This window comes from Ruditapes philippinarum, unplaced genomic scaffold (assembly GCF_026571515.1).
Source record: "Ruditapes philippinarum isolate M1 unplaced genomic scaffold, ASM2657151v2 ctg3449_1_1_1_1, whole genome shotgun sequence".
Taxonomy (NCBI): Eukaryota; Metazoa; Mollusca; class Bivalvia; order Venerida; family Veneridae; genus Ruditapes; species Ruditapes philippinarum.
This window is the reverse complement of record NW_026862861.1, coordinates 17,071-44,298: the sequence shown is the minus strand read 5'-3', so window position 1 is coordinate 44,298 and position 27,228 is coordinate 17,071. Positions and strand designations below refer to the sequence as shown.

The 27,228-nt window shown below is 33.0% G+C and overlaps 2 protein-coding genes across 8 annotated transcripts in view; one reads left to right on the top strand and one right to left on the bottom strand.

Moving 5' to 3' along the window:
* The window catches only part of LOC132720407 (dual specificity tyrosine-phosphorylation-regulated kinase 1A-like), a 49,729-nt gene extending 33,814 nt beyond the window's left edge, over window positions 1-15,915 (bottom strand). The window contains exons 1-2 of one of the 6 annotated variants that reach the window (XM_060704539.1): window positions 1,028-1,160; window positions 196-489 (exon numbers count right to left, since the gene is read on the bottom strand). In XM_060704539.1, the coding sequence (XP_060560522.1) occupies window positions 196-310 (115 nt within the window). In that variant the 5' untranslated portion in view covers window positions 311-489; window positions 1,028-1,160. Of the gene's footprint in view, window positions 1-195; window positions 1,008-1,027; window positions 1,164-10,810; window positions 12,820-15,622; window positions 15,713-15,756 lie in introns of those variants that run through there. The other 5 variants (XM_060704541.1, XM_060704543.1, XM_060704536.1 and 2 more) reach the window with 5 other exon arrangements.
* The window catches only part of LOC132720409 (transmembrane protein 192-like), a 32,459-nt gene continuing 6,452 nt past the window's right edge, over window positions 1,222-27,228 (top strand). Inside the window, exons 1-6 of one of the 2 annotated variants that reach the window (XM_060704548.1) lie at window positions 1,222-1,359; window positions 1,918-1,990; window positions 22,135-22,269; window positions 23,100-23,236; window positions 24,119-24,213; window positions 24,845-24,997. In XM_060704548.1, coding sequence (XP_060560531.1) covers window positions 1,343-1,359; window positions 1,918-1,990; window positions 22,135-22,269; window positions 23,100-23,236; window positions 24,119-24,213; window positions 24,845-24,997 — 610 coding nt within the window. In that variant the 5' untranslated portion in view covers window positions 1,222-1,342. Of the gene's footprint in view, window positions 1,360-1,917; window positions 1,991-21,017; window positions 21,168-22,134; window positions 22,270-23,099; window positions 23,237-24,118; window positions 24,214-24,844; window positions 24,998-27,228 lie in introns of those variants that run through there. The other variant, XM_060704549.1, reaches the window with a different exon arrangement.

The window sequence follows — 27,228 nt, the reverse complement described above, 5'->3', positions numbered from 1 at the left end:
AGAAAGTGGGTCACAAACCATTTGCTTTAGAATAAAATTGGTATATGGAGTTTGGTATAACGTAAAACAATGTATGAGAGCTATTAAATAATTATTGAAATACATTACAAATTAATAAGATTGTTTTAAAAATATTTCAAAGAACGTTTCAGCGTTTGATACAATAACCTGTATGTAGAGAATTTAGAATAGTACCTTGTGGATCGGACTGCAGATGGAGGCCGCACATGGAGTGTACCAGTGCCTCACACTTCTGCCTATCAACCGGGTAACCTTGAGTTTGATACACCAGGGAAGCAGGATGGAGCATCGACTATATTCCGCAAAAATAATAGCTACAATACAGCACTAGTCCTCATGTGTGTTAAATGTTAACTTTGCTGACTGGTAAGTGTTAAAATCCAAAAGTGTAAAGTCCATTCAAACGTTTTGTGAATAGTTGCAAAGTTAAAATATCCAGTCACTTTTTTTTTTAAATCACTAAATTCACTGCAAACAAAACAAAGATCTCAAAATAAATCAACATAAATCCTTCATCCAAGCAACAATGTAAAGCTTTTACAGAAATATCAAACGATATACTAAAATTCAAACCATAACAGGAAGTTCAGATTTTGACAAGTATGTACATGTACTTAAACATGAATGAAACTGTCAAATTCTATAAATAGTTCAAATGAATCTCCCACCTTGGTGATAATGCAGACATTAACAGCCTTTTAACATCCAAAAAAGCACTTAAAGTATGTGATGAACATATATTTGACAAGTAATCAATAATGAATGTTTATTTAACCCATGGTCATCAAGAATTAATGACCTTTACATCAACTAATTAACCCATCTGTCCTGGCTTGCACAGGTTTAAGATTTGAACTATCCTAAACAATGGTGTACATTAAAGTTGTGAATGAAAAGTTCTAAATAAACTGTTGTTTTCACACCCTAGTATATCACAAAAACACCAGTAAATCCAACTTTACACAAACAATCAATAATTGTCAAGAAAACAATGAATATGTCAAACCTCAATAAGTAATATAGTCAGCCATGCTTGAATATTCTCCAGCTGTGTTTTGGTCACATGACCAGTTCATTATCATATGCTTCAGGCATATTATTCTCATTGAACCAAAGCTTAACCAATCAGAACACAGTATTCCCATCTTAATCTAGCTGTTGCTGTGCAGCACGTCTATTAATAGAACAGTAGAGCGTAAAAACCAGGTCATGTGACTGAAAATGTAAAAGTTGTGGCCAGTATGCTTGTATGTATTATCTTATGATCAAATAGCCACTGGGGTTTTAAAGGTCACGGTTCAATGGGTCATAAGAGGGACAAATGATGACCACACCAAGGTAATCTGATAAAACTGTATCTACCTGTGTAGTTTAAAACAGGTAAAGTACAGTTAGTTGACATACTTGGAAGCCATTCATGACTACATAATTTACAGTAGTGTATACAAGTTTTTCAGCAAATCTGTTTTACTCTAATTAAGTTATGATAACAGAGTGGATAGGTTATTGATTGAATAGATTATGTAATGTCTGAAATGTGATAATTATCAGTTATTATCGAAGTTTATAATCAGATTGCTATGGACTTTATCACATGATACAAACTATCAAGCGGCTCGCCAGTTTATAATTATGAAAATAACGAGTCTTAATTGATACTTCAAAAATATTTAATAAGAGATTACTTCAAAAATTATCGTCAAAATTAACATGTACATTTTCTGTAAAGATGACAAATGGAGTACAAGCAGACGCTGAAAGTTTGATCGAATATTTGTCATTCTTTACATACTTACTGTCATCTAACAAGATGTTTATACACCTGACAAGTCTGACCGAAAAATATTATAATATTATGTAAATGTCATTTTTCATATGGACTCAGTTTATTTTCAGACATGAGGATATTTTTAGACATCCATATCCGAGAAAACCAGCCCACACATCTGATGCTTCTGTAGGAGCTGGGGTAATAATGGCTTTTCACATAAAATGTCTCTCAATCAGTCGATATTTGAGTCAAGTTACAACATTAGCTTTTCTCCCACACACTTTAAACATACTTTTAACTCACAACTCCACTGGAACAGATGAATGTAATTATGCCTCCAGAAGAATGCAAATATATAAATAGAATGCAATTTTATAAACAGCTTTTGATTTAGATTTATACTGCAATGTTGTAAGTATTGAGTTTAATTAGAGAGCATACTCAATGGAACAGTTGCCAGTATAATTACTCAACAAATTTTTAAAAAAATCTACTGCTTCAACACATTTTTAGTTATGAATAATTTTATTTTTATTCCTCTTCCCCCAATTCTACATTGTTCTCTTTCTCCTCATATAACTAACAACTTCTCCACAAAGGTAACAAATGCTAATCAAACCTTGCAGAGAAACCAACATATTTAATGCTTTAAATCACATCAAATGAACTTGCCAATTGATGCTCAATTCGGTCGAAACCATTCATCACTTTTTGAGAAATTTTCAAATACCAGTATATGTATGGACTATATATCATAATCAGATGACATAGATGTACTGGCTGATCTTAATCTGTACTGGTTGCATGGGTAGATTTAGTCAGCCAGAGGTAAATTATTATTTTACTATATTTATTTATTTTTTAATTATCATTCATTTACAAATGTTATTATTGCTAAAGGTCAATATTTAAAGACTTATAAATAAGAAACTCTTTTAAAGCATATATCAATTCAATAAGTACTCATCATTGTAGATGTAGGGGGGCAATAAATGAATCAGCTGTCATCATCACTCTATTATAAGCACCAAATTTTGCTTTGGCATTTAAAGTTAAACATGAAGAAAGGGCATTTTAACCTTTGTACATTATACACAAGGATGAAATATCAATTTTTCTTAACTGTATCAAAAAGTGTTCAGGTAATCCATAATGAGAGGTGGATTGGGGGGGGGGGGGGGGGTGTAGACAGAGACCCCCCCCCTTCATTGCTACAAACAGAACTTTTCTGGGAAATAAACTTAAGTTAGCATAGTACAACTTGTTTACAGAGAATGCACTTTTAACATTAATAAATATGCTACTGCGTAGAACGATTTTTGTTTCAGACATAACAAATTCTCATCCCATGACTTGAATTATAGAGATACAACCATGATATCATCAGACACTTTTAATTACAGTTCATCCATACTCCATCTCTATTGGTCTCCTTCATAATATGATATTTCTATTTACTTCTTTCTAGCATCAGAGGCGTAAAAAGACATGTAGAAAGGAGGTGAAAGTAATATAAGGCAAATTTCTTTTATTAGGCTAAATATATATACAGTGCTTTTTCTCATTTAATCGAAAGAGGCCTTCCGCACTTAGCCTCTTGATTTTGGGATGAATTATCACTAATATTGCTAATCTGTGAGGAAAAAGAAACTAGAGCAAGTTCAGATTTTTAGGAAAATTGCATTTTAAATAAAATTTCCATATGCAAATTATATCAAACACTTCCGAAATGCATACTCACTCAAAATCTGTTAGGGTACACTGTATCTATGCTTACTTCAAACTACTCGATATATATCTTGACTGTGCTCTAATTGCACTTATTTCATTTAAACTATCAATATAAAATGCAATGTCTGTGACTTAAAGTTACTTATAAGTTAACATGAGACATTTTGTCTAGACTAGAGTTAAATTAGTCACACGGAGACACCTCTATATTGATACATTTAGATAGATACAAATTAAATACAACTTGTAAATTTACCTATATACTAGACATTTAAAATCTGCAAAGTTATGTGTAATGACATTCTCCTTTAGAAAATAAGATGATTTAAAATAACCCTGATTAGTTTTTGAAAACAACTTTTTTTAAATGAATAATCATCTGTTTCTAGGAACACTGCATACTTAATGCAACCAACAATTATACATTTTGGTCAGACTGTAAGAATAAATAGGCTCGCTAGCATGTTGTTATCATCTTGACCCTTCTATGAGATAACACCCACAATTTACGTCCATTATTATCTTTTATATAATATCATGTTATATAGGACCACAGACATCACTGCAGAACAGGACTTGTGCAGTTTATTATTACACTGCCATTAGCTTTTATAACAGTTTTAGAGTTAATATCATTTATAACACAAATGATGCTTTTTACCCCCATCCCACCCCCTCAAATCACCTTCAGTTACCATATGCAAGATAAACTAGTTATACCCAGATCCAAACATAATCGTTCTAATGCTGGTCTTTTATTTGGTCATAACAACTGTGATAAGGTCATTTCAGGCTTACCAGACGGACGAAGATGGTCATATAACTATAAATTTGCTTACAATTTCGGTAAGTGGCTTCAAAGTCTGGACATTTTCTTCCAGTAAATCATCTACGAGCCACAGACCAATACATCTATATCAGTTAAACACAGCTATTTGCTTGACAAAAAAATCAATCAGTCTAGACCTACAACAGTAACTTAATAAATTTTCTCCGTTTACTTTCCGACTTCTTGTCGTATCTCTAATAACTCGGCAATTTTCTAGCCATATGAGATGAGATGCTCACAGCTAAGTTTACCGCTACTTTTCATTAAGACCATTTCTTGCTGTTTAGCCTAAAAGTTTCCGACTTTGCTTCAACCTTTAAAAGCCTACATTTTTTAAAATGACATATAAAAAATCTTATTAGCCCTTGCTAGCACTAAAACAACATAGCCAGCCCACTAAAACATTTTAAAACTAGGAAATTATTCTAGTTTGGTAAAAAAAAAATGTGAAATTTTCACACGACATTCCTGCATTTAATCTCCCACTTTCATTAACAGATCCTTTCTACAGGCTCTGGGGAATGATTATTGCACACAGGATGATGTCATCCAGCTATTCGGAACAGTTCATTCATAAAACTCTGGTACAATAACCCAGAATATTTTACCATCTCTGTTATTATTACATCCTTAAACCAACTGTCAAACAATTTGTTTCTCCAATTATTCCATAGAGGTCCATATAGCTTTTTATGACCCCATTTGTTTCAGACCTGGTTATGTATGCTTTGTTGTTCTTTTGTCAATGTTTCCAGACAGTCAGAAAATAGTCATTTAACCTAAATACTTGAATACAACCATTTCTCACCAAATTATCTCCCTTTTCAACATGCACAAAGCTAGTTTTGCCACCTACTATTAGTACTGATAGTAAAACCATATTCATTTTGATTTTATTCAAGTCACTGCCTAAAGAACATTATGTTGGAATTAAGATATGAGAATCAGTGACAGAATAATTACAGATATTTTACAATCGCCACTGCCTATCAAATTTTTCTTATTCCTGAAGTCAAACATGTCATCGTGGGAAGAATAATCATTAATGTATAAAGAATACTCCTATACTTGCAAAAAATATAACTCAAAATACACAGTCAAGGTCATAATGTCCACATCTCATTTTATTTTAAAACAAGAGCTCCCCCTAGACTACTCTCAATGTTTGATGGTTAAAAAAGAACTTACCAAGACTACACTCAATGTTTGATGGTTAAAAAAGAACTCACCCTAGACTACTCTCAATGCTTGATGTTAAACAAGAACTCACCCAGACTACTCTCAATGTCTGATGGTTAAACAAGATCTCACCCCAGACTACTCTCAATGTTTGATGGTTAAACAGGAACTCACCCCAGACTACTCTCAATGTTTGATGGTTAAACAAGAACTCACCCCAGACTACTCTCAATGTTTGATGGATAAACAAGATCTCACCCCAGACTACTCTCAATGTTTGATGGTTAAAGAAGAACTCACCCCAGACTACTCTCAATGTTTGATGGTTAAACAAGATCTCACCTCAGACTACTCTCAATGTTTGATGGTTAAACAAGATCTCACCCCAGACAACTCTCAATGTTTGATGGTTAAACAAGATCTCACCCCAGACTACTCTCAATGTTTGATGTTAAACAAGAACTCACCCCAGACTACTCTCAATGTTTAATGGTTAAACAAAAACTCATCCCAGACTAATCTCAATGTTTTATGGCTAAACAAGATCTCATCCCAGACTACTCTCAATGTTTGATGGTTAAACAAGAACTCACCATAGACTACTCTCAATGCTAGATGTTAAACAACTACTCTCAATGCTTGATGTTAAACAAGAACTCGCCCAAGACTACTCTCAATGTTTAATGGTTAAACAAAAACTCATCCCAGACTAATCTCAATGTTTTATGGCTAAACAAGATCTCATCCCAGACTACTCTCAATGTTTGATGGTTAACAAGAACTCACCATAGACTACTCTCAATGCTAGATGTTAAACAACTACTCTCAATGCTTGATGTTAAACAAGAACTCACTGTAGACTACTCTCAATGTTTGATGGTTAAACAAGAACTCACCCTATACTACTCTCAATGTTTGATGGTTAAACAAGAACTCACCCTAGACTACTCTCAGTGTCTTGATGTTAAACAAGAACTCACCATAGACTACTCTCAATGCTTTGATGTTAAACAAGAACTCACCCCAGAGTACTCTCAATGTTTGATGTTAAACAAGAACTCACCCAGACTACTCTCAATGTTTGATGGTTAAACAAAAACTCATCCCAGACTAATCTCAATGTTTTATGGTTAAACAAGATCTCACCCCAGACTACTCTCAATGTTTGATGGTTAAACAAGAACTCACCATAGACTACTCTCAATGCTTGATGTTAAACAACTACTCTCAATGCTTGATGTTAAACAAGAACTCGCCCAAGACTACTCTCAATGCTTGATGTTAAACAACAACTCACCCCAGACTACTCTCAATGTTTTGATGGTTAAACAAAAAATCTCATCCCAGACTACTCTCAATGTTTGATGGTTAAACAAAAAACTCATCCCAGACTACTCTCAATGTTTGATGGTTAAACAAGAACTCACCCCCAGACTACTCTCAATGTTTGATGTTAAACAAACTACTCTCAATGCTTGATGTTAAACAAGAACTCACCCAAGACTACTCTCAATGCTTGATGTTAAACAACAACTCACCCCAGACTACTCTCAATGTTTGATGGTTAAACAAAAACTCATCCCAGACTACTCTCAATGTTTGATGGTTAAACAAAAACTCATCCCAGACTACTCTCAATGTTTGATGGTTAAACAAGAACTCACCCCAGACTACTCTCAATGTTTGATGTTAAACAACTACTCTCAATGCTTGATGTTAAACAAGAACTCACCCAAGACTACTCTCAATGCTTGATGTTAAACAACAACTCACCCCAGACTACTCTCAATGTTTGATGGTTAAACAAGAACTCACCCCAGACTACTCTCAATGCTTGATGTTAAACAAGAACTCACCATAGACTACTCTCAATGCTTGATGTTAAACAAGAACTCACCCCAGACTACTCTCAATGCTTGATGTTAAACAAGAACTCACCATAGACTCAGTGTCTATTCTAGGATTTGAAAAACAGGGGGGATTTTTATCGAAAAATGAGAATTTTGTTACATCTGTTGATTTTTTTCCTTCTTTCTCTATGTAAAATTTCCCCCCTGCCTCTGAAAAACTAGGGGGGAATTCTCAAAAATAGGAGTGAATCCCCCTATCCCCCCTCCTAGAATAGACACTGTAGACTACCCATGAATATATATCATTAAAGGGGAATAACTGTGCTTGATTTAAGGGTCTTGGTCATTGACCTAAATATTCACCTAGATAAAGGTTATGACCTTGAAGACACACATTTAGTTTTAAATGAATAGCTAGAGTAGTGTTAGAGATCGTGGAATAATCATGTAAAAGTATGTGCGAGTTATGGGTCTTTAATACAATTTGTCTAAACAAGAGTCATATAAAAATTATATTACACACAAAAAACATTTATAAATACAACTGTATATTTTTACTTCCCTTGGCAGGCAGTCACCAAAAATGATTCAACAGTACACAAACTGTTTTTCATTCAAAAAGTCACATATTTAATAACAGGAAGAGTTAAAACATCAAAAAATAACCTGAATTTAGAAAACAGAGTCTGATTTTGTTGGCTGAATTTTCACAAAATTTGTAATGTTAAAACATCAGCATACCGTGCTGTTTTTACCTGATGACAGATAACAGATATTTATACATCTATACATACTTTTTTGTATACTTAACAGATGTAACATTGATAGACAACAGAAAATGCAGCATCACATTCATGATACTCTAATAACTTGAATTCTTCTCATACTTACACTGATATCAGATAGTACAGAACAGTCATATAATTCAATATTATTGGCTGAAGGCTTTCTTGTCACGAAAACAAGAAAACAACATTTTCAGCAAATAGTGGTCATATGATTTCATTTTTTTCTTCATAAAAATACGGAGAGATTTCAACATTTTGTTAAATGAGTATTAATTTCTCCTCTTCAGGTTCAAGTAATGCCTGCATTTCCCCTTTCAAGAGGGAGAAAGATGATGATGAAAATAACAAAGTTTTAACATTCAAAATACTGACCCACTGCAGTTGGTTCATTTTGGTGCCAAACTGAGGGGGATATAATTATGTCTCCCTAACAGTGAATGGGAAATAATAAAAAAGTTGTGCCATCTATTCCTTATCAGTAGTGTAGCCCATTTGACAATAGACCTTCCAAGAATCATCACTTTTAAATTCTTAAGTGGGGGTGTGTCTAATGATGTGGGTGTGTCAACAGAAAGAATAACCCTGCAGAACATACAGACACCATAAAACTAATGTCCTTTATTTCTATTCAATATTCAGACAATGCTGGCCGAGACAAATACATCTTCTTTACAACCTATTGGGCAGAATATGAAATGTCAGTCTTGTAAATATGGTAAAGGTCAGTATTCTATTACCTGATATTTTTTCATAAATATTTCTTTCTTACTTATAGAATGCTTAAATCAAGCCGAAGTAACTTAAGTTTTCCTTAAAAAATCTCTTACAGTACATAAGTTTTTTTGATGAATCTGCTAAAAAAAAATATAAATACAAAAAAAAAATATATATATATATAAATCTACAACATCTGGTCATTATTACCTGCTGTTGGCCAGGGCTGGCCACACTTCATTACAAACCATAAATAACTGGCCTAATCACCAGACATATCTTAATCTGTTATGACCTCATATCCCTTAGGTGAACATATAACATAACTGTTTTCTTGATGAGTTTATGAGTTGCACAACACACATAGCCTTGATTCATTCATACACCTAATGAATTATTATAGTTACTAATCAACAAAAGCTGGTCAGACAAACTAGCAATAAATTGTTGACCTGTCATAGAAGCCAACATAGAGAAAATTGCTCTAAAATTGTATACAATAACCTGTGATTATGTCCATGAACACCAGTATGAATTAAATATACCTACAAAAAAAACACACATTCCCATATATGTCTGAAATACTTCTAAAAATTGTGCTGAACCCAACAATACAAACAAAATGCAAAAATTTATGCACAACTTGATTGTACTAAAAAAAATTCTTTGGTCTTTCTGACCGGTGCTTCAAATACATAGACAGTGGCTTCTATTTACCAGTACCATCAATGAACAGACTCAATCAAACAAAGTCCCAACATTTTCAATTGTGCTGTTTTGGAATTTTTTTAGGAGTTTCCATTTTTTTCAACACTAAGCATGACTCCAGCAAGTGTTAATATGGAGAAGTAAAATGTATTATTATACCGGTAAGACATAAATGAATTTTTAACTCCTCCAGTCCAAAGTGGTCTAGACATCAAGGAAGAACAAGATTAACAGAGGAAGTTAAACAAAGATAGGCCAACCTGCCATACAATACATATACACAACAGCCTCACAAGATAAATGGTATGTTAAATTATACATTAACTGCTCTGCTACATATAACAAATATAAAGCAAAATGCCAAATTCTCAACATAAATATATGTTATTTTCTTAAATATATATACATGTACGTTAGAGGTGTCATTGATAAGGATTTTTGTATCGATATATCGGTAATGAATTATCGGCGATACAGCGATATATCGATTGCCAGGCTAAATTTTAGCTTTCAAGTCTTTTAAAAGTTTCCTAAGGACACTCACAAAGCAGTTATATTAAGACAAATGCAAAAAAGATAAACTATGAAAACTGAACAATTTGTTTCTTTTTTTATCATATAGCTATAAATGAAAACTAATGACTAGTAACTATGAAGTTTAAAGCCTTTTCCATTTTACTTTAGTTGTTGTTGTTGCTATTACGTAGTTACTGATCATGCTAAATCCCATTCTTGCCGTTTCAATTAAGACGGGTTTAATTGGCAAATTATAGTGCTTAGAACCTGAATAATTATTAACGTTTAACATTTTGTTATCATAATTTTTACAAAGAAACACTGACAAATTTGTCTTGGCATTTTCCGTATTGAGGGGTCTTGACATCCACTTAGCAGACGTGCGAGATTACAACGAAATTAGTAGTATTCGTTAGAGACACTGGGAGGTAACTTTGGCATTGATTTCCGTTTTCATTATAGAAAGAAAAAATGTTTCTGGATATGCCGCTTTTATTTTGACGTTTTGCGACAGTAAATATGTCTATCTGTACTATAAAACCTGTTCGCTGAAGTCTCTTCAGCTAGAAATATATGTGCATTCGATATCCGATATTTAAAAAATGGAATCGATATCGAATCGGATAACAAAGATCGTTGATACACCGATATCGATTGAATCGATGACACCCCTAATGTACGTAACATATATAGGTATACTAACGTTTCAGCTTCATGGTCTGCTTATAAGCCTCCTGTTCATGTTTAAGCCACAGAGTGCGATCCCCAATAGGGAGAGGGTCCTTGACACCACCTGTACCAGAGGTATCCATGTCAACCATCTCGTTGCTAGGCAACTGCCCACCGCTCACCATTGGTGGGCTGCATTAATTTCTACACAGATCGTAATATATTGACCTTGACCTTGATGGCAAGTCTTACTTCCTATTAAGATTTTAATCCAATTTACGTTAGTTTCACTTTAAAGTATAAATTTAGATGATCTTATCCTATAATATCCATAGAAAATACACTGCTAGCTTATTAAATTTCCTAAAATTATTTCATTTCAGTTACACAAACCACAAGGTAATTTCCTCCTTGTTTAAAAACAAACACAGAGAAACTATACATTTATGATAACATATTTAAATTCACACAAAACAGAAATATTTTGAATTTCCTGTATGATTCATCCAATTTAACTATCAAGTTATTTCCTGTCTTTTCTAAACAGAGATTCCTAACACCAGACATCTACGAAGTCTCCCAAAAACTTATCAAATTTGATGATACATCTTGAACCTCCAGACTTAGAAGTCCAAAGATATTACGTAATTTATCCATATGGTGATTAGCATCCAATAATTCACATTTTAGCTTCAAGTATTTATTTCTTGTAACTACAAAAACTACAATTCTTACTCAACAAATTACTAACTTAATCCATGAGGTAAGAAAGTGTCTACTTTTTGTGGTTTATTATTGTTTTTCACAAGCTGGAAGGAATGTGCGCTGTTGGTTATTTCTTAAACTATAAAGTACATTTATTGACGCAGCCTCATTTGAACTCTTTGACCCCAGTCAGCTGATTTGTCTCCCATCAGCCGAAATGTCTGCCAGATCAACAAACTTTATTCTTCTAGTTTCAGACAATACATCCACACAAAAACTTCACCTGATAAATTCCATACAGTCTCTAAAGGTTGAAAGTTAAGAATTTCTGTATCCGAGACGTATTTTCGTTTTCAGAATAGAAAAGCTGCATATCAACAAACCAAGAAGCAGACTGGGTGATCTTAATTTAGAATAAATTTACAGCACAGTATACATAGAATCAGTCATAGGTCTTATTGATAAAGACCTTACAGGAAGCATCATAATATTTACATAATCATGACTTTCGATCATGACACACTGTCTTATTCATTGACCCGATTTGACATTAAACCACTCCTTTTTCGTCTCTCATTCAACAAACAGAGGCTTGTAAATAACACAAACACAATTATCCTAACATCATACAATGAATGTAGAGTACAAACATCTGCCTCCGTTATGAATAATTTAATCCAATTCAGAATGAATTTACACAAATGAAGTCAATTAGTCTAGTATATCTTGAACACGAATATTTCATCCAACACACAGCTTTCAAGTTGTGTATGACCCCTGACTATCCAAAATGTCACTGAACACCAATTGATGAAAAAAACAAGACCTTAACTTTCTATAATTATCATATAAGTCGTGATACTTTCTTGCCAGTTATAGACACAATTGAGTAATATTTTTCTCCCACGTGTAACAGTTTATCTTCGGACAACATTATTATACTGGGACCATCATTTATCCTTATTTTAAACCACAGATACTTCGCACTAACTTAATTCAAAACTACACTACCACTCTAGACAGATAACATCCCTCAGGGGGAAATTCTTTCACTGTATGACAATCCAGTAACACCTATGTGTCACTTTCATCCACATATTCAGTTTGAAAGGTATATATGTCATTTTTCACCTGTATACGGTAGGTAAAAGTGAGTTTTATCCACATGTGTTCAGCCAGCTGTGAGATCACATGAATGACAACTTTTCTACCAAAAACCATACAACACTGAACATGATTGTTAAACAAGACACTTATCAATAGTCCGGATAAACGATTTCAATTTACAATCAAAACAGAATCTTATCTGTATCGCCAGCAACATGTAGTCACACTTTTCCAACAAGCACAATCATGAGACGTATACCTTATAAACAAATCCACTGTACATGCTCACTGTATGCATAAAACACTTCTGTTCTCAGATAAAGAAATTATTTGCACATTCAAAGACATGTATCATGCTATTTATAAATACATTCGATTGTGATCACGGAAAGAATGCAGTGTCAATTTCACCCCAGGAGCAAAAGAATGTAACTCAATTTGTTTGACTAGAGTAACTTTATCAATATCCAACATCTGAAGTGTACTATATAGGAAAAAGGTACTTAACAGTTAAGCAAGCGTGAAATGCAGCCTACTGTTAAAAAGAAGATAATAGCATGATTTCATAACTAGCTTGACAACTAGACATCTCAGACTCCATAATTGGTCCAATAATTATGACCCTAAGGTCATGCATCATTCACCAGCCAATCAAATGCCTTGTAACAAACTTGCAGCAGACTATCTGTCTAGTCATATGTAATGATGAGCAGCAGTAAGTAAAGAAAATCTAGGTCATATCCAGGAGGCTGGGAAAGAGGATGCAGCTAAGCAACGAATTCATAAAAAATCAGTCAGCAATTACTTCCCTTGAATTACTTGCAGAATAGGCTCATAGGAAGGTTCACACTGTGCATTATTTAATCCAATTTAACCTTTTTGACCATCAAATCATTGTAAGACATCTTTTTAACACAAAATTAATTTTTAAAATTTTCTTTTTATATAGTTAGCTGAATCAATTAAAAAATGGAACTGTAGCATTTTTTAAAATGGTACAAATAATCAAATTTACAAAAATTATAAAGTCAGAAGATTCTCTCCCTTTTATCACAAAAAGTGATTTATGTAGTCACCTCCCTTGCTTAATATGAAATAAATTAGCCTTCAAGACAGTTTAGTTTTTTATTTACTTTAAGGGGAATGGTTGCAGGTTCCATGAAGAGGGGAAAATTGTGTTGTGAAAGGGAAAAATAAAAAAAGTAAGTTTATAGAAACAAATAAAATAGCCCATTTTTTGTCAAATTGTGATACATTATCATTTTTTAAATGTTCTACAATGTCTTAATATAATGACAAAAAGGACAATTTTTATTTTTTCTAATTACTAAAGGAGGAGAATTTTTTTCAGAAATAGGGAAAAATATGTTAATTTTTGGGGGTGGAATGGGGTCAAAATTCAGCCCAAAATTGGCCGTTGAAAATCTCTGTAGGACTATCATCTATAATTGCATCAATGCACATAATCATGATTCCAAGTTTGATTCCAAATTAAAGCAGTTCAAAGTGTTTTTACCAATTTTATTTTTATATGACACCAGTAAAGACTCTGAAGTTACAAAACAACAGTAAACACCAAATTACATGAAAAGATCCAAAGGTTGGTGTTGTTATTACTCAAAGAAACTCTTTATTATCCATCTTTAATTGAAATATGCAATCATTAAGCAAACACGGTGCAATAATTTAAAATCCTTCACCTGCTGCAAACACTGTATACTGTCTGCAGTGTCTTAATACTAAATCATTTAAATTGCCCTTTAACTAATTGCCTTCTTGTCAATAGTTTACATATTTCGACCCACAGAGATGGGTGAGGTGTACCCATTACTAAAACATTGAAGAGAACAGAAAATGAAGTGGTCCAGGAACACGTTTGTGACAGAACACATATGAATGGAAAACCACAGAATAATTTGTAATAAAGATCATTTATTATAACTAGAGAAATAAAAAAAACTTTTACTTGTAATAAGCAATTCACAGACAAGTATAATATTAGTAATTACTGTTAAATAAATACATACACAAAATTGTTCAAAAACTATGGTTTCAGCAATTCTTCTAAGGCTTTAGCCTCTTGATTTAGGGGGAAATTATTACTGAAATATTGCTTCTTTGAGAAGTAAAAAGCTGACCAGTTTAGATTTTGGGGAAAACTTAAACTGCATATCTTAAGAAAGTTTCAATTGGGAAGAGGACTTTCATGGGACTCTGTTATATTAGATGAAACATAAATAGGTTTCTAACTGACATGACTTTTAAAATAGTTAGAAAATAAGTATGTAAATGGATGAATAATCGTAGCAGGGACTTGAGATTTATCAAACACTTGTAAAAGCCATCAATGACTGTAGGAAACCTTGCAAGTTCAAAGTTCTATGCTCTCTCCTAACACATTTGACCTAACTGGCCCAGTGGATACAGACGTTCCCTTTTTTAACAAATCTAAGAGCAAAATATTTCCAAACTCTGGAGCAGTAGTTGGGTTCAATTATCTGGTTCTCCCACTATAATAGGTATGGGGTGGGGTAATCCACACAACAAATTTCCAAGTTGCCAATGTATCTCCTTGTGGGTTAACTTGATCATAATTGGCAGTGCTTAATTTCTACACAAGAAAACTGAAACATGAAATTTTATGGTCAAAACAGACCTACAGTAGATAGAGTAGCCTCAGTAAGATTTTAAAAATACAGGTCAGAACTTAGCATGGACTCAATTTCAAATTATTGAGGTGCTTTGCTTATTCATTCATTGTTCATGCAAATGTTTATAAATAATAGGGTGATTAAATAGCATTTTGTGTAGTTGCATACAGTATTTAATCTAAAATGAAATTGTTATACTTAAAATCGTTCGTTTTGTTGACGACTGGATTTTTGAGAAACATGTGACGAGCTGTCAAAATTTGTAAACAAAGATTTTAAACTGCAAAAACGCAATTTCTGTCGGTAATAATTACTTTATAACTGTAAATTTTGATTATATGCATTCGTCAACATTTTATAAAACAATAAAAAACAGCAGAAACCTTTTAAATAAGCAAAACTAGCCAATTTTGCCCCAAATTTCCCCTCGATGTACAGCAACCCCGATGGCGCGCAAAAATGTCGATTTTGAATATCGGGTCACTTCGGACGTTTTAAAAAGTTAGTTTCGACTTACCGTGTATTTGACTTCATAAATCCTTAGTAAGCATAAAAGTATTTCTTGATTCTTTATTAATTTGACAAAATATATCTTGATATTGTTGAAGTACACGTGACAGGTCGTGTTCGCTAATTTCCGTGTTCGACAAGATGGCGACGAGATTCAACCCGCCGAAGCTGTTGCTATAGTGACGTCATCAAAGGGGCACCTTGCAGGGAATGTCTAGCAGTTTAACTTTGACATTTACAACTGAGTTTTGTAAAAGACGAACAATATATTATTATTGTCAACTTTTTAATCATTATATAATTATTGAGCATTAGAGACAAAAAAGATTTGTGGTATTTTATTTTAAAAGGAATATTTTAGTTGCAGAAATTACTTTAGAATTTTACCATGTAGGTTAATAGATCGATCTACAGCAAAAATGAAATGTTTTATTTTCAAAAGCTTTGTAATTTTGATTTCCTGTTAGTTTCCAGCAAGTTACTTATTGACCATATTTATTAACCATATTTTGCTTCTTTTGAGTTTTGGCAATTAGTAAAGTTGTACATAAATCTAGTGATCATTTGTATGGAACTCAAAATTCCACTTTAAAAATGTGTTTACATTTTGATTTTATAAATAATTTCACACGCAACACTATTTTTTCAGATGATAGGCATCTCACTTGTTCTTGATCCATTTTAACAACATTACAGAATATAGATAAATTACATGTACAGTGCTCAGTTCTGTTTTTAGGGGGAGAAACATCTATACAGTCAAACACGTCACACGGTTCCATGTAACTAATTAAGTTGAAGTCACAAGACTGTGCACAATGCTTCTCTATCATATCATGTCTAGAAGATATGTGGTATACTGGTTGCTCGACTTGACATAGTCGATTTCTTTTTACCCAAAATGTTCTAAGAAAATGTTTATATATATATTTTTTATAATTTGTAAAAGTTGATTCTACCTTTGAATGTTGTCGAATGACAATACTATAGTAACGGTTCAAATAAAAAACAGGATCGCTAATAATACAACTAATAAAGCATTAATAACAAATCAGCTGAATTTTGCTCAATGATTTGTACATCTATAAAAGTATTCATACATCAAGAAGAACTAACTAGTCCACAAGATGAAATTTGAGCTGGCCCACGTACATGTCCAGGCTAATTATTAGGACACCTGGAATTTGCTAGATTGGCATGTAAAACATATTTTTAGAGATTCATTTTGAAGGAGGTCGAATTGATGAGACGAGGATAAATTAAATGACAGCAGTTTATTTGATAGTTTTGTCGATTTATCCCTATCTCGAATTGTTTTAAATATTGCGCGCCGTCAGCCTCAAACGCAATACGAAATTCAGTGCACACAGCAACTTATTAACTAAATATGTTAATTAATACACTCTCTATTTATGTTCAGCTTCTTTTTAATGTTTTACACCACACTGACAAGCTCTTCGAAAATTATTCATCCCTTTTTTAATTGTTGAATTTAACTCATTTGGAGATAGGTGCGAGTCAACCAATCATGCAATGTGAATTTGAAAATTCATACAGCTCATTTGGAGATAGGTGTGAGTCGACCAATGGCAATTTCATTCCTCTAGAGAGGTTTCATTCATAGGTGCGGGGCAACCAATGACAATTTCATTCCTTTAGAGAGGTTTCATTCATAGGTGCGGGGCATTCAATTGGAATTTCAATTCCTTTAGAGAGGTTTCGTTCATAGGTGCGGGGCAACCAATGAGAATTTCAGTTCCTCTAGAGAGGTTTCGTTCATAGGTGCGGGGCAACCAATGAGAATTTCAATTCCTTTACAATGGTTTCGTTCAGCTCATTTGGAGATAGGCACGGTCGACCAATGCGAATTTCAGTCTTTTAGAAAGGTTTCATTCAGAACATTTGGAGATAGGTGCTGGGCAACCAATGCGCATTTCAATTAATTTAGAGAGATTTCATTCAGCTCATTTGGAGAGAGTGCGAGTCGACCAATGAGAATTTCAATTACTTTAGAGAGGTTTAATTCAGCTCTTTTGGAGATAGGTACGAGTCGACCAATGCGAATTTCAATTCATTTAATGTAGCTCATTTTGAAATAGGTGCGAGTCGACCAATGCGAATTTTAATTCATTTAATGTGAGGTTTCATTCAATAAAAGGGAGAAGTTAGAACATAAGAGTTTTTGTTAATATGACTTTCTACAGGATACAGGAAATCAACCAATTATGACCGTTATATAAAGCAATATAGTGTTTTATTGTTCTTTTGTTTTGCTGATGAGCCCAGTATTTTATTTTCAATCAACAAATATTAATACAACCATTATAACAGGGTAGATGACTCACGAAGTTTTCATTAATAAAGGTGATTATCCTTGTTAAGCTGATTTGTCACATTTTTTATGGAAATAAATTTAGTTGAAATATTTGAATTTTTAAACTTGCAACACCCATTATCTTTATACGTTAATCAAGATTATGACCGTAAGGAAACGCCTAGCATTTTTTTGCTATTCAAAGAATCACTGCATGTTTTTTTTTTTAAATTTGAAATAAAGTAATTCACATAATGACTCATGGTTATTCAATATAAAATAAATATACTGGAATAATTATCATAAGACATAGCCATGTGCATGATTGTCTTTGAATAAACGTTCTTTCATCCACATTTTTACCAACACTTTTCACGATTCTATTTTGTATTACATATAACTTTAAGCCATCTTACATGTACTATATTCGGTATATTTCTTTTTTATTTTATTACTGATGCTTAAGCTACAATGTTACACCAATAATAGATATAGTTCATAATCTAGAGCGTAATTTCAATGTGACCTTAATATCATGTAACATGCTGTAGTTTATACGACTAATGAATGCGTGACTGTACACTTTCATTATACTCACTGTGTCTGTCTCAATATTTAGAAAATTAATTCGACGTTCACGATGAAATGTGTCGTTTTGTTTTTACAATAAATATTATTTTGAAATTCTGGGAAACGAAATGAAGCTGCTGAGGGAATGTGCAGTGCATGGACAGTAATACACGTCAGTGCTATATAGATATAGCTTCCTACATGAAATATTTATGTAAAATATGCCTAGAGAGCGACTGTTAGTAAAGCATGTTAAGTAAAATGTATATCATAAATATCAAAGGGTGTGTCGTACAAATTCTTATTAAAATACCATTGGTAAACATCACGGCTTTTATCATTGCAATTAAGGCCTTGGTATAGTATTATAATCATTATTGATACAAATTGCCGACAATTTACTCTGAACAGATTTAGTCATTGGCAAGATAACAAATCATAGGTATAAATAGTAGACCTATGGCACAAATGGCACCACTAGCGAAACAACTGCATATCAGCTAGTTTTGTCAAAATTTTGAAATCTTTCCGTCCAATACAAATTTTAAAAAAAGTTTCAATGCCCTCGCTGGGTCGTGTTAACTAAAAGAATAAGGTCACAAGCATTCATGTTAACAAGTTGGTTTGATCTTTTACTTGATCTTTTTTGGAGTTATTATTGTTGTATATGTATTGTTATTCTTGACATTTATCAAATAAAATATTTGTTTCTTAATTAGTAATGGAAAATCATATCAGTATAACCATGTTGAATGACTTCATAACAGTAAGACCACGGACTTTAATTACACTGTAATTGAAGTCCGTGCTAGGACTTACCAATGACAAGTTTTTTTCGTAAACACTGGTATCATTGCAATGCCAATGGTAAGTAAACATCTAAATGTATGGTTTCCAACGGATTTACTCTCAAGGAGCTTCTTTGGTATGAAATGAAATATATTTTTAAGTATGTCTGGAGATGAATTTCATTTAAATTTGCAATAAAGGAACAAAAGATTAGTTTTTTTTTTAATTTATGTTTTCAGTTACCCTTTTAAGCACAACCACGCATTTTTTGGCGCACGGAAAGAAACGGGAATACAGATTTTTGTTATCCTGACTGTGTCCGGAATTTACCGGAATACGGAATAAAGTTTGCATCTCGTAACTCTCCACAGTGGAGAATGATCAAACACTTCCTCATCTGAATGATACAATTTATTATTTAAGAGTATTGTTGATATTTGCACACTATGGTCAGTCTATCAGAGGAATCAGACCGTGCCAGGGTATGTGTAAATGATAATGACACTGTCGTGAACATCGACGTACTCCGGAAAAAGATCTTTACAAATCCGCCCTTGAAAATGAATCCGGGTCAGCTCGGCCCTAAAACGTACTCGGCCCCCTCACTCGGCCGTATTTCTAACTGGACACGGTCAGATGCACTTTTCAATTAATAAATATTTAGGTTTGTTTTATAAATTTTTATTGCAATTACTTACTTAATCAACCATAAAGCATGTTAAGTAAAATGTATATCATAAATATCAAAGGGTGTGTCGTACAAATTCTTATTATTTAAAATACCATTGGTAAACATCACGGCTTTTATAATTGCAATTAAAGCCTTGGTAGTATTATAATCATTATTGATACAAATTGCCGACAATTTACTCTGAACAGATTTAGTCATTGGCAAGATAACAAATCATAGGTATAAATAGTAGACCTATGGCACAAATGGCACCACCAGCGAAACAACTGCATATCAGCTAGTTTTGACAAAATTTTTAAATCTTTCCGTCCAATACAAATTTTAAAAAAAGTTTCAATGCCCTCGCTGGGTCGTGTTAACTAAAAGAATAAGGTCACAATCATTCATGTTTACAAGTTGGTTTGATCTTTTACTTGATCTTTTTTGGAGTTATTATTGTTGTATATGTATTGTTATTCTTGACATTTATCAAATAAAATATTTGTTTCTTAATTAGTAATGAAAAATCATATCAGCATAACCATGTTGAATGACGTCATAAAAGTAAGACCACGGACTTTAATTACACTGTAATTGAAATCCGTGCTAAGACTTACCAATGACAAGTTTTTTTCGTAAACACTCAGACTGGTATCATTGCAATGCCAATGGTAAGTAAACATGTAAATGCATGGTTTCTAACGGATTTACTCTCAAGGAGCTTCTTTGGTATGAAATGAAATTTATTTTTAAGTATGTCTGGAGATGAATTTCATTTAAATTTGCAATAAAGGAACAAAAGATTAGTTTTTTTTTTAATTTATGTTTTCAGTTACCCTTTTAAGCATAACCACGCATTTTTTGGCGCACGGGAAGAAACGGGAATACAGATTTTTGTTATCCTGACTGTGTCCGGAATTTACCGGAATACGGAATAAAGTTTGCATCTCGTAACTCTCCACAGTGGAGAGTGATCAAACACTTCCTCATCTGAATGATACAATTTATTATTTAAGAGTATTGTTGATATTTGCACACTATGGTCAGTCTATCAGAGGAATCAGACCGTGCCAGGGTATGTGTAAATGATAATGACACTGTCGTGAACATCGACGTACTCCGGAAAAAGATCTTTAGACTTTACAAATCCGCCCTTGAAAATATTCGAACCATATTTATCCCTTCTACTCGGGGTTTCTATTTTGGTACACAGAGAAAGATATAATTTTTTTATCATGTACATAAAAGGTCATTATTGTAACAATTTGTTTTGAGTAACAATTATTCATTGCAATTACACTAGTCCAACTATTTGTACTGCGCAACAAGATGTGCTATTTTGTGTCAACGACTCAACATCTCGCGTATACGTAGGCCCTATAGGGAGATTCTGAGAGAGAACGAAAATATCTCAGAATCTAGCTTTGGCACATCAATATATTTTGACTACACTCAGATGCTTGATATTAAATGAACTTTAAGATGTAATAAATTTGGAGTAAAAGTTTAAATGTTTAGCCTACTGTGACACTTTTGTTAAGTTCTATATTATATTCTTTTATTATGTTATACCAAGTATTAATCTGTGTTGAGTTTTGACGAAAGCACTCTACAATTAATATTGTTTTATAGGAAAAAGATGAAAAGTTTAATGGAATAAAAGAATAAGTAATTTTATAATTTTTTTCTCTCCTTAAATGACGCTCTTCATCCCAACAATATCCATTGTAGTCCAAAGTTAAAAGAAATTATGCCAAACCAAATTACACTTTCCAAGTACAAAAGTAACATGTACAAGACTGGAATTGTTATAATTATCAGTACCACATCATCATGTAAGGTTTGGTAACATGTATCCTAACTATAACATGTATCCTAAATAGTTTTTTGGTCAAACATCTAAACTGAACATAATTCTCCTTTCCCAAAATATTTTTATAAATAATATCTTCTCTTAATTATACCAACTTGAAATATTTTTATATTGGTATCTTTGGTTTGTGGTTTTAAAGAAATTTTTGATATGCAAAATGTATTTACAGAGTCATTTCTTTGAGAAGGAAGAAGAAGAGGACCTTCTGACAGAATCTGCCACTTTGTCAATTGATGTAAATACAGAACAAACAGGCAGAACTATAAATACAACTTGGGTTATCTTTATAAACATTATCCTAGTGGTAAGATTCATATTAACATCCATTTGAAAGAGTTAAGTTACAAGTAAGCACTAGTGTTTGTGTAAGAATTAAAAAGATTATTTTCATAGGATTTGAGTATTACATAGCTTTTTCTGTACAACAATGCTCAGATGCTCAAGTCTTAGTTAAAAATTTCAGCTGAAATATTTAAAAGATTTTAGCTTGATTAGATTATGATTTTGAATGACTAACCCCTCTCTGCCATGGCTTTAATTTCTGCAAGGGAATTATGATTATGAATGACTAACCCCTCTCTGTCATGGCTTTAATTTCTGCAAGGGAATTATAATTTTGAATGACTAACCCCTCTCTGCCATGGCTTTAATTTTTGCAAGGGAATTATCATACTTCTGTAGGATGGAGCTCTTGTACTAGCCAGTGGAAATTTTATGGTTTTGCTCATTTCTGAATCCCTTACTGTGACTTAATAGAAACTTCAGGACTGAAAAGATAAGAATGATCTGGAATTAAAATGAAGAATGTTTATGATTTTTATTGGGAAGTTTGCTTTTGTATGTAGGATATTGATTGTATATGAAGTTATCATAGAAGATGATAAAGGAGGTGATTTACTAGGCAGTCATATTTTATAATAACATGTTGTTAATCTAGATATCTGACTTAGAGTTAAAATAATCAACACATTTTCAACAGAATTCATTTCTGTCTGATTTTCTAGTATCGAATAATGAGTAAAAATTTTATTGTAAGATTGATCTGCACTCACCATTGTGATAGACTGATAGCTTTATATTGATAGACAACTTTTATTGTTTAATTGTGTTATACATGTTTCATTTTGTTAACAGCTTGGTGTGTGGGTCTGCATATTCTTATTGCCGGTGTTATGTGAAAGTAACAAGTGTGGTACAGAACCAGTGGCCTTAATTTTATACATCATTGGTGGAGTTTGGTTTCTACAGCTACTAATTGACAGATATTACAGGTTTGTTAATGAATATTTCTGGCTTGAAAAGAACTTTTGAATTATATGATCATTTCAAATGGTGTTATGTTATACAACTACAAATGTTTTAAATCAATACAAGGTACAATTTGATACAATACAGATATAGATGGTGAAAAGAAGATGGATTTTAAAAAAATTTTCTTCCTTTTTTTTGGCAAAAGCTGATGCCTTTTAAATCTTGAAAATTTAGTAAAGTAAGCAATGGAAAAACCTTTATAACATCATGTGATAATTTTTTTTCTTAAACTCATATATTACATCTATATGAAATGACAATTTGTGCAAGATTCAATATAAAGCATCTTTTCAGAGCATCTTGCTTTTGGCTTTATGGCTGTTGCCAAGTTGGGAGTGTCCCGGGATGTTAAGACCTTCTGTGTTCCCATTTTATCTATTTTACTTACAAATTTTTATTTGTCTGTAGTAATTTCTATTATTGAGATAATGTTTTTGACAATACTCAATCAATGTTTGGTATTTCTATGTGTACTGCACTAAGGTTTATCAATTCCAAGCAGTGGTGTTTCCACTTTTGATGGAAAGGGGTCTTGGTATGCATACAAGCAAAAATGGTTATTTTCTACTGTATGAAGTCAAGGTCTTTCTATTTGAAAGACCCTGATGAAGTATACTTTTTATTGTGTTTTACTTTATTTTATTAGTGTATTATTGCATAAAAATATTAGATCAATAATATAACATGTTTTAAAAGTTTTATTAAGATCATGCTTTAAAAAAAATTGAAAAAAAAAACCTAAACAAAAACCAAAGTTCATGCTTTTAAAAAAATGTGGGGAAAACCCTTAACAAAAACCTGTATTATTTCAAAAACACTTCTAATTTCACTTCTGTTTCCAGGAATCAACATTACAAAATCAGACTGTGTGGGTACCTAAGTTTTTACAGACGCACCCGTAATATTAGACGTATGCCATTAATTATTGCTTCAGCAGGTATTATATATATATTTCTACAACCTTGACTATTTCATAGTACAGTGCTACCTGTGCAGAATAGCCCTTTATAGAACAGTGAACTCTTTAAAGAACATCTGTTCTTTCCAATGTAAGGCTTCATTACAAATTTAACCTCCCAAGAGCAACCTTTCTGAGCAACAAACAAAATTTTTGTCTCCAAATAGATGTTGCTCTGCAGAGGTTGTACTTAAGTAATTATGTTAATAGCAAACAATGTTGAAACAATGTTGAATAATAGTCAGAAAAATTATTTATGTAACTAATCATATTTCCATATTGAATGAATAATTTCTGTTCTGTGTTGGTTTGACGTCGGACTGTAAATGGCATTGTTAAAAGTCAAATGGCGAGTTTTCATCAAGAAGGCTTCAGGTGCTCCCCAAAGGGCCTTCATGTATTATGTTGTGTACAATTCTATATCTTTGTTGAGAATCAGCCATCTTTTTATGCTCTCTTGAAAGTATGCTGGCACATGAGAATGTAGTGTCTGTAGTTGGTTAGAACGATCAACCAAATTGTTATAGCTTTAAATGTTGAAAGTGAAATAATAAAAGTAACCAACTCTTCAAAAATTTGAAGTAAATCACACTTTCTTATTGTATTACAGCAACTGCATGTTTGTTAATAACTTGTCAGATATTGTCCGAGAAATGTAAAGCAGGGACGGTGAAATGTGGACCGTTACATAAAGATGGTTACATACAGATTATAGTCTCAATATCATGTGCAATTCAAATCATTTTACTTGTCATCTATAGTGGTAAGTATAACATGTGCCGATAGTGGTTTTACATGTTGTTTTTTAAACAGTTATTTAGTTATATTCAAGCAATTTTTATGACTTTTTGTTAAATTTTCTACTATTGTTTTGCTACTTTAGTTAAAACTGATCTATCGATTTCTGCATTTTATCATGATTAAAGTTTTGAACTTATTATTTATAATTGGTCTTCTAAGCTCACTGACTTAGAATCACCTGCCCCTTTTTAGCTCACCTGTCACTTTGTGACAGGGTGAGCTTTTGTGATCGCTTTTCGTCCGGCGTCCGTCCGTCGTCCGTAAACTTTTACTTTAAATGACATCTCCTCATAAACCACTGAGCCAATTTCATCCAAACTTCACAGGAATGTTCCTTTGGTGGTCACCTTTGAAAATTGTTCAAAGAATTTAATTCCATGCAGAACTCTGGTTGCCATGGCAACCAAAAGAAAAAACTTTAAATATCATCTTCTAAAAAACCAAAAGAGCTAGAGCTTAGATATTTGGCATGAAACATCTTCTAGTGAGTGTCTACCAAGTTTGTTCAAATAAAAGCCCTGGGGTCAAAATTGGCCCCGCCCCAGGGGGTCATTGATTTTCCCTATATGTATATAGTAAAAACTTTAAAAATCTTCTTTTAAAGAACCCAAAGAGCTAGAGCTAAGATATTTAGCATGAAACATCTTCTAATGGTTGTCTACCAAGTTTGTTCAAATAAAAGCCCTGGGGTCAAAATTGGCCCCGCCCCAGGGGTCATTGATTTTTCCTATATGCATATAGTAAAAACTTAAAAATCTTTTTTTAAAGAACCCAAAGAGCTAGAGCTGTGATATTTGGCATGAAACATTTTCTAATAGATGTCTACCAAGTTTGTTCAAATAAGAGCCCTGGGGTCAAAATTGGCCCTGCCCCAGGGGGTCATTGATTTTCCCTATATGCATATAGTAAAAACTTAAAAATCTTCTTTTAAAGAACCCAAAATGCTAGAGCTAAGATATTTAGCATGAAACATGTTCTAATGGATGTCTACCAAGTTTGTTCAAATAAAAGCCCTGGGGTCAAAATTGGCCCCGCCCCAGGGGGTCATTGATTTTCCCTTTATACATATAGTAAAAACTTAAAAAATCTTCTTTTAAAGAACTGTAAGAGCTAGAGCTTAGATATTTGGCATGAAACATCTTCTAGTAAGTGTCTACCAAGTTTGTTCAAATAAAAACCCTAGGGTCAAAATTGGCCCCGCCCCAGGGGGTCATTGATTTTTCCTATATGCATATAGTAAAAACTTAAAAATCTTCTTTTAAAGAACCCAAAGAGCTAGAGCTAAGATATTTAGCATGAAACATGTTCTAATGGATGTCTACCAAGTTTGTTCAACTAAGAGCCCTGGGGTCAAAATTGGCCCCGCCCCGGGGGACATTGATTTTCCTTATATGTGTATAGCAAAACTTAAAAATCTTCTTGGAAATAACCTGAATAGCTAGAGTTTAGATATTAAGCATGAAACATCTTCTAGTAAGTGTCTACAAAGATTGTTCAAATAAAAGCCCTGGGGTCAAAACTGGCCCTGCCCCAGGAGTGTTATTGTTTTTAAATACTAGTATATGTGTAAGGAAAAAACTTAAAAAATCTTTTTTTAAAAAACCCAACAAGCTAGACCTTAGATGTTTAGCATGAAACATCTTCTAATGGGTGTCTACCAAGTTTATTCAAATTAAAGCCCTGGGGTTTAAACTTGCCCCGCTCCGGGGGGGGGGGGGGGGCCTATATACAGGTGAGCGACTTCAGGGCCATCATGGCCCTCTTGTTTCATTGACTATGAATTCTTTCAGTTAAGAATCTATCTATAAAGCTTATGAAAGATTGGTGGTTCTTCTCAGGTGCCTTAGAGGGGCACTAAAGGATTTCCTCCATCATAAAGTCTGGCAAGCTACCAAGCAACCATTATTGTGCTGACATGACTTAAAAAATACCACAAAAAGAGCTTATTTTCAGTTGCTCTGTGACTGATGACTATGAAGACATGTGGCTTTAAAATCAAAACCCAAATAATTCATATAGTAGACAAATTCTATTATCTAATCTGTCAGTTGGTTGTTTAAGAGACTGTCATTACTAGATGATTTAATAAATATAGTACTTTGTCCAGAGTCTAACATTTTAATGACCAAGTTTTTAAATAGTGATTATAATGAGTCAGATTACATAAATAATCAGCATCTTATCATGCATGAT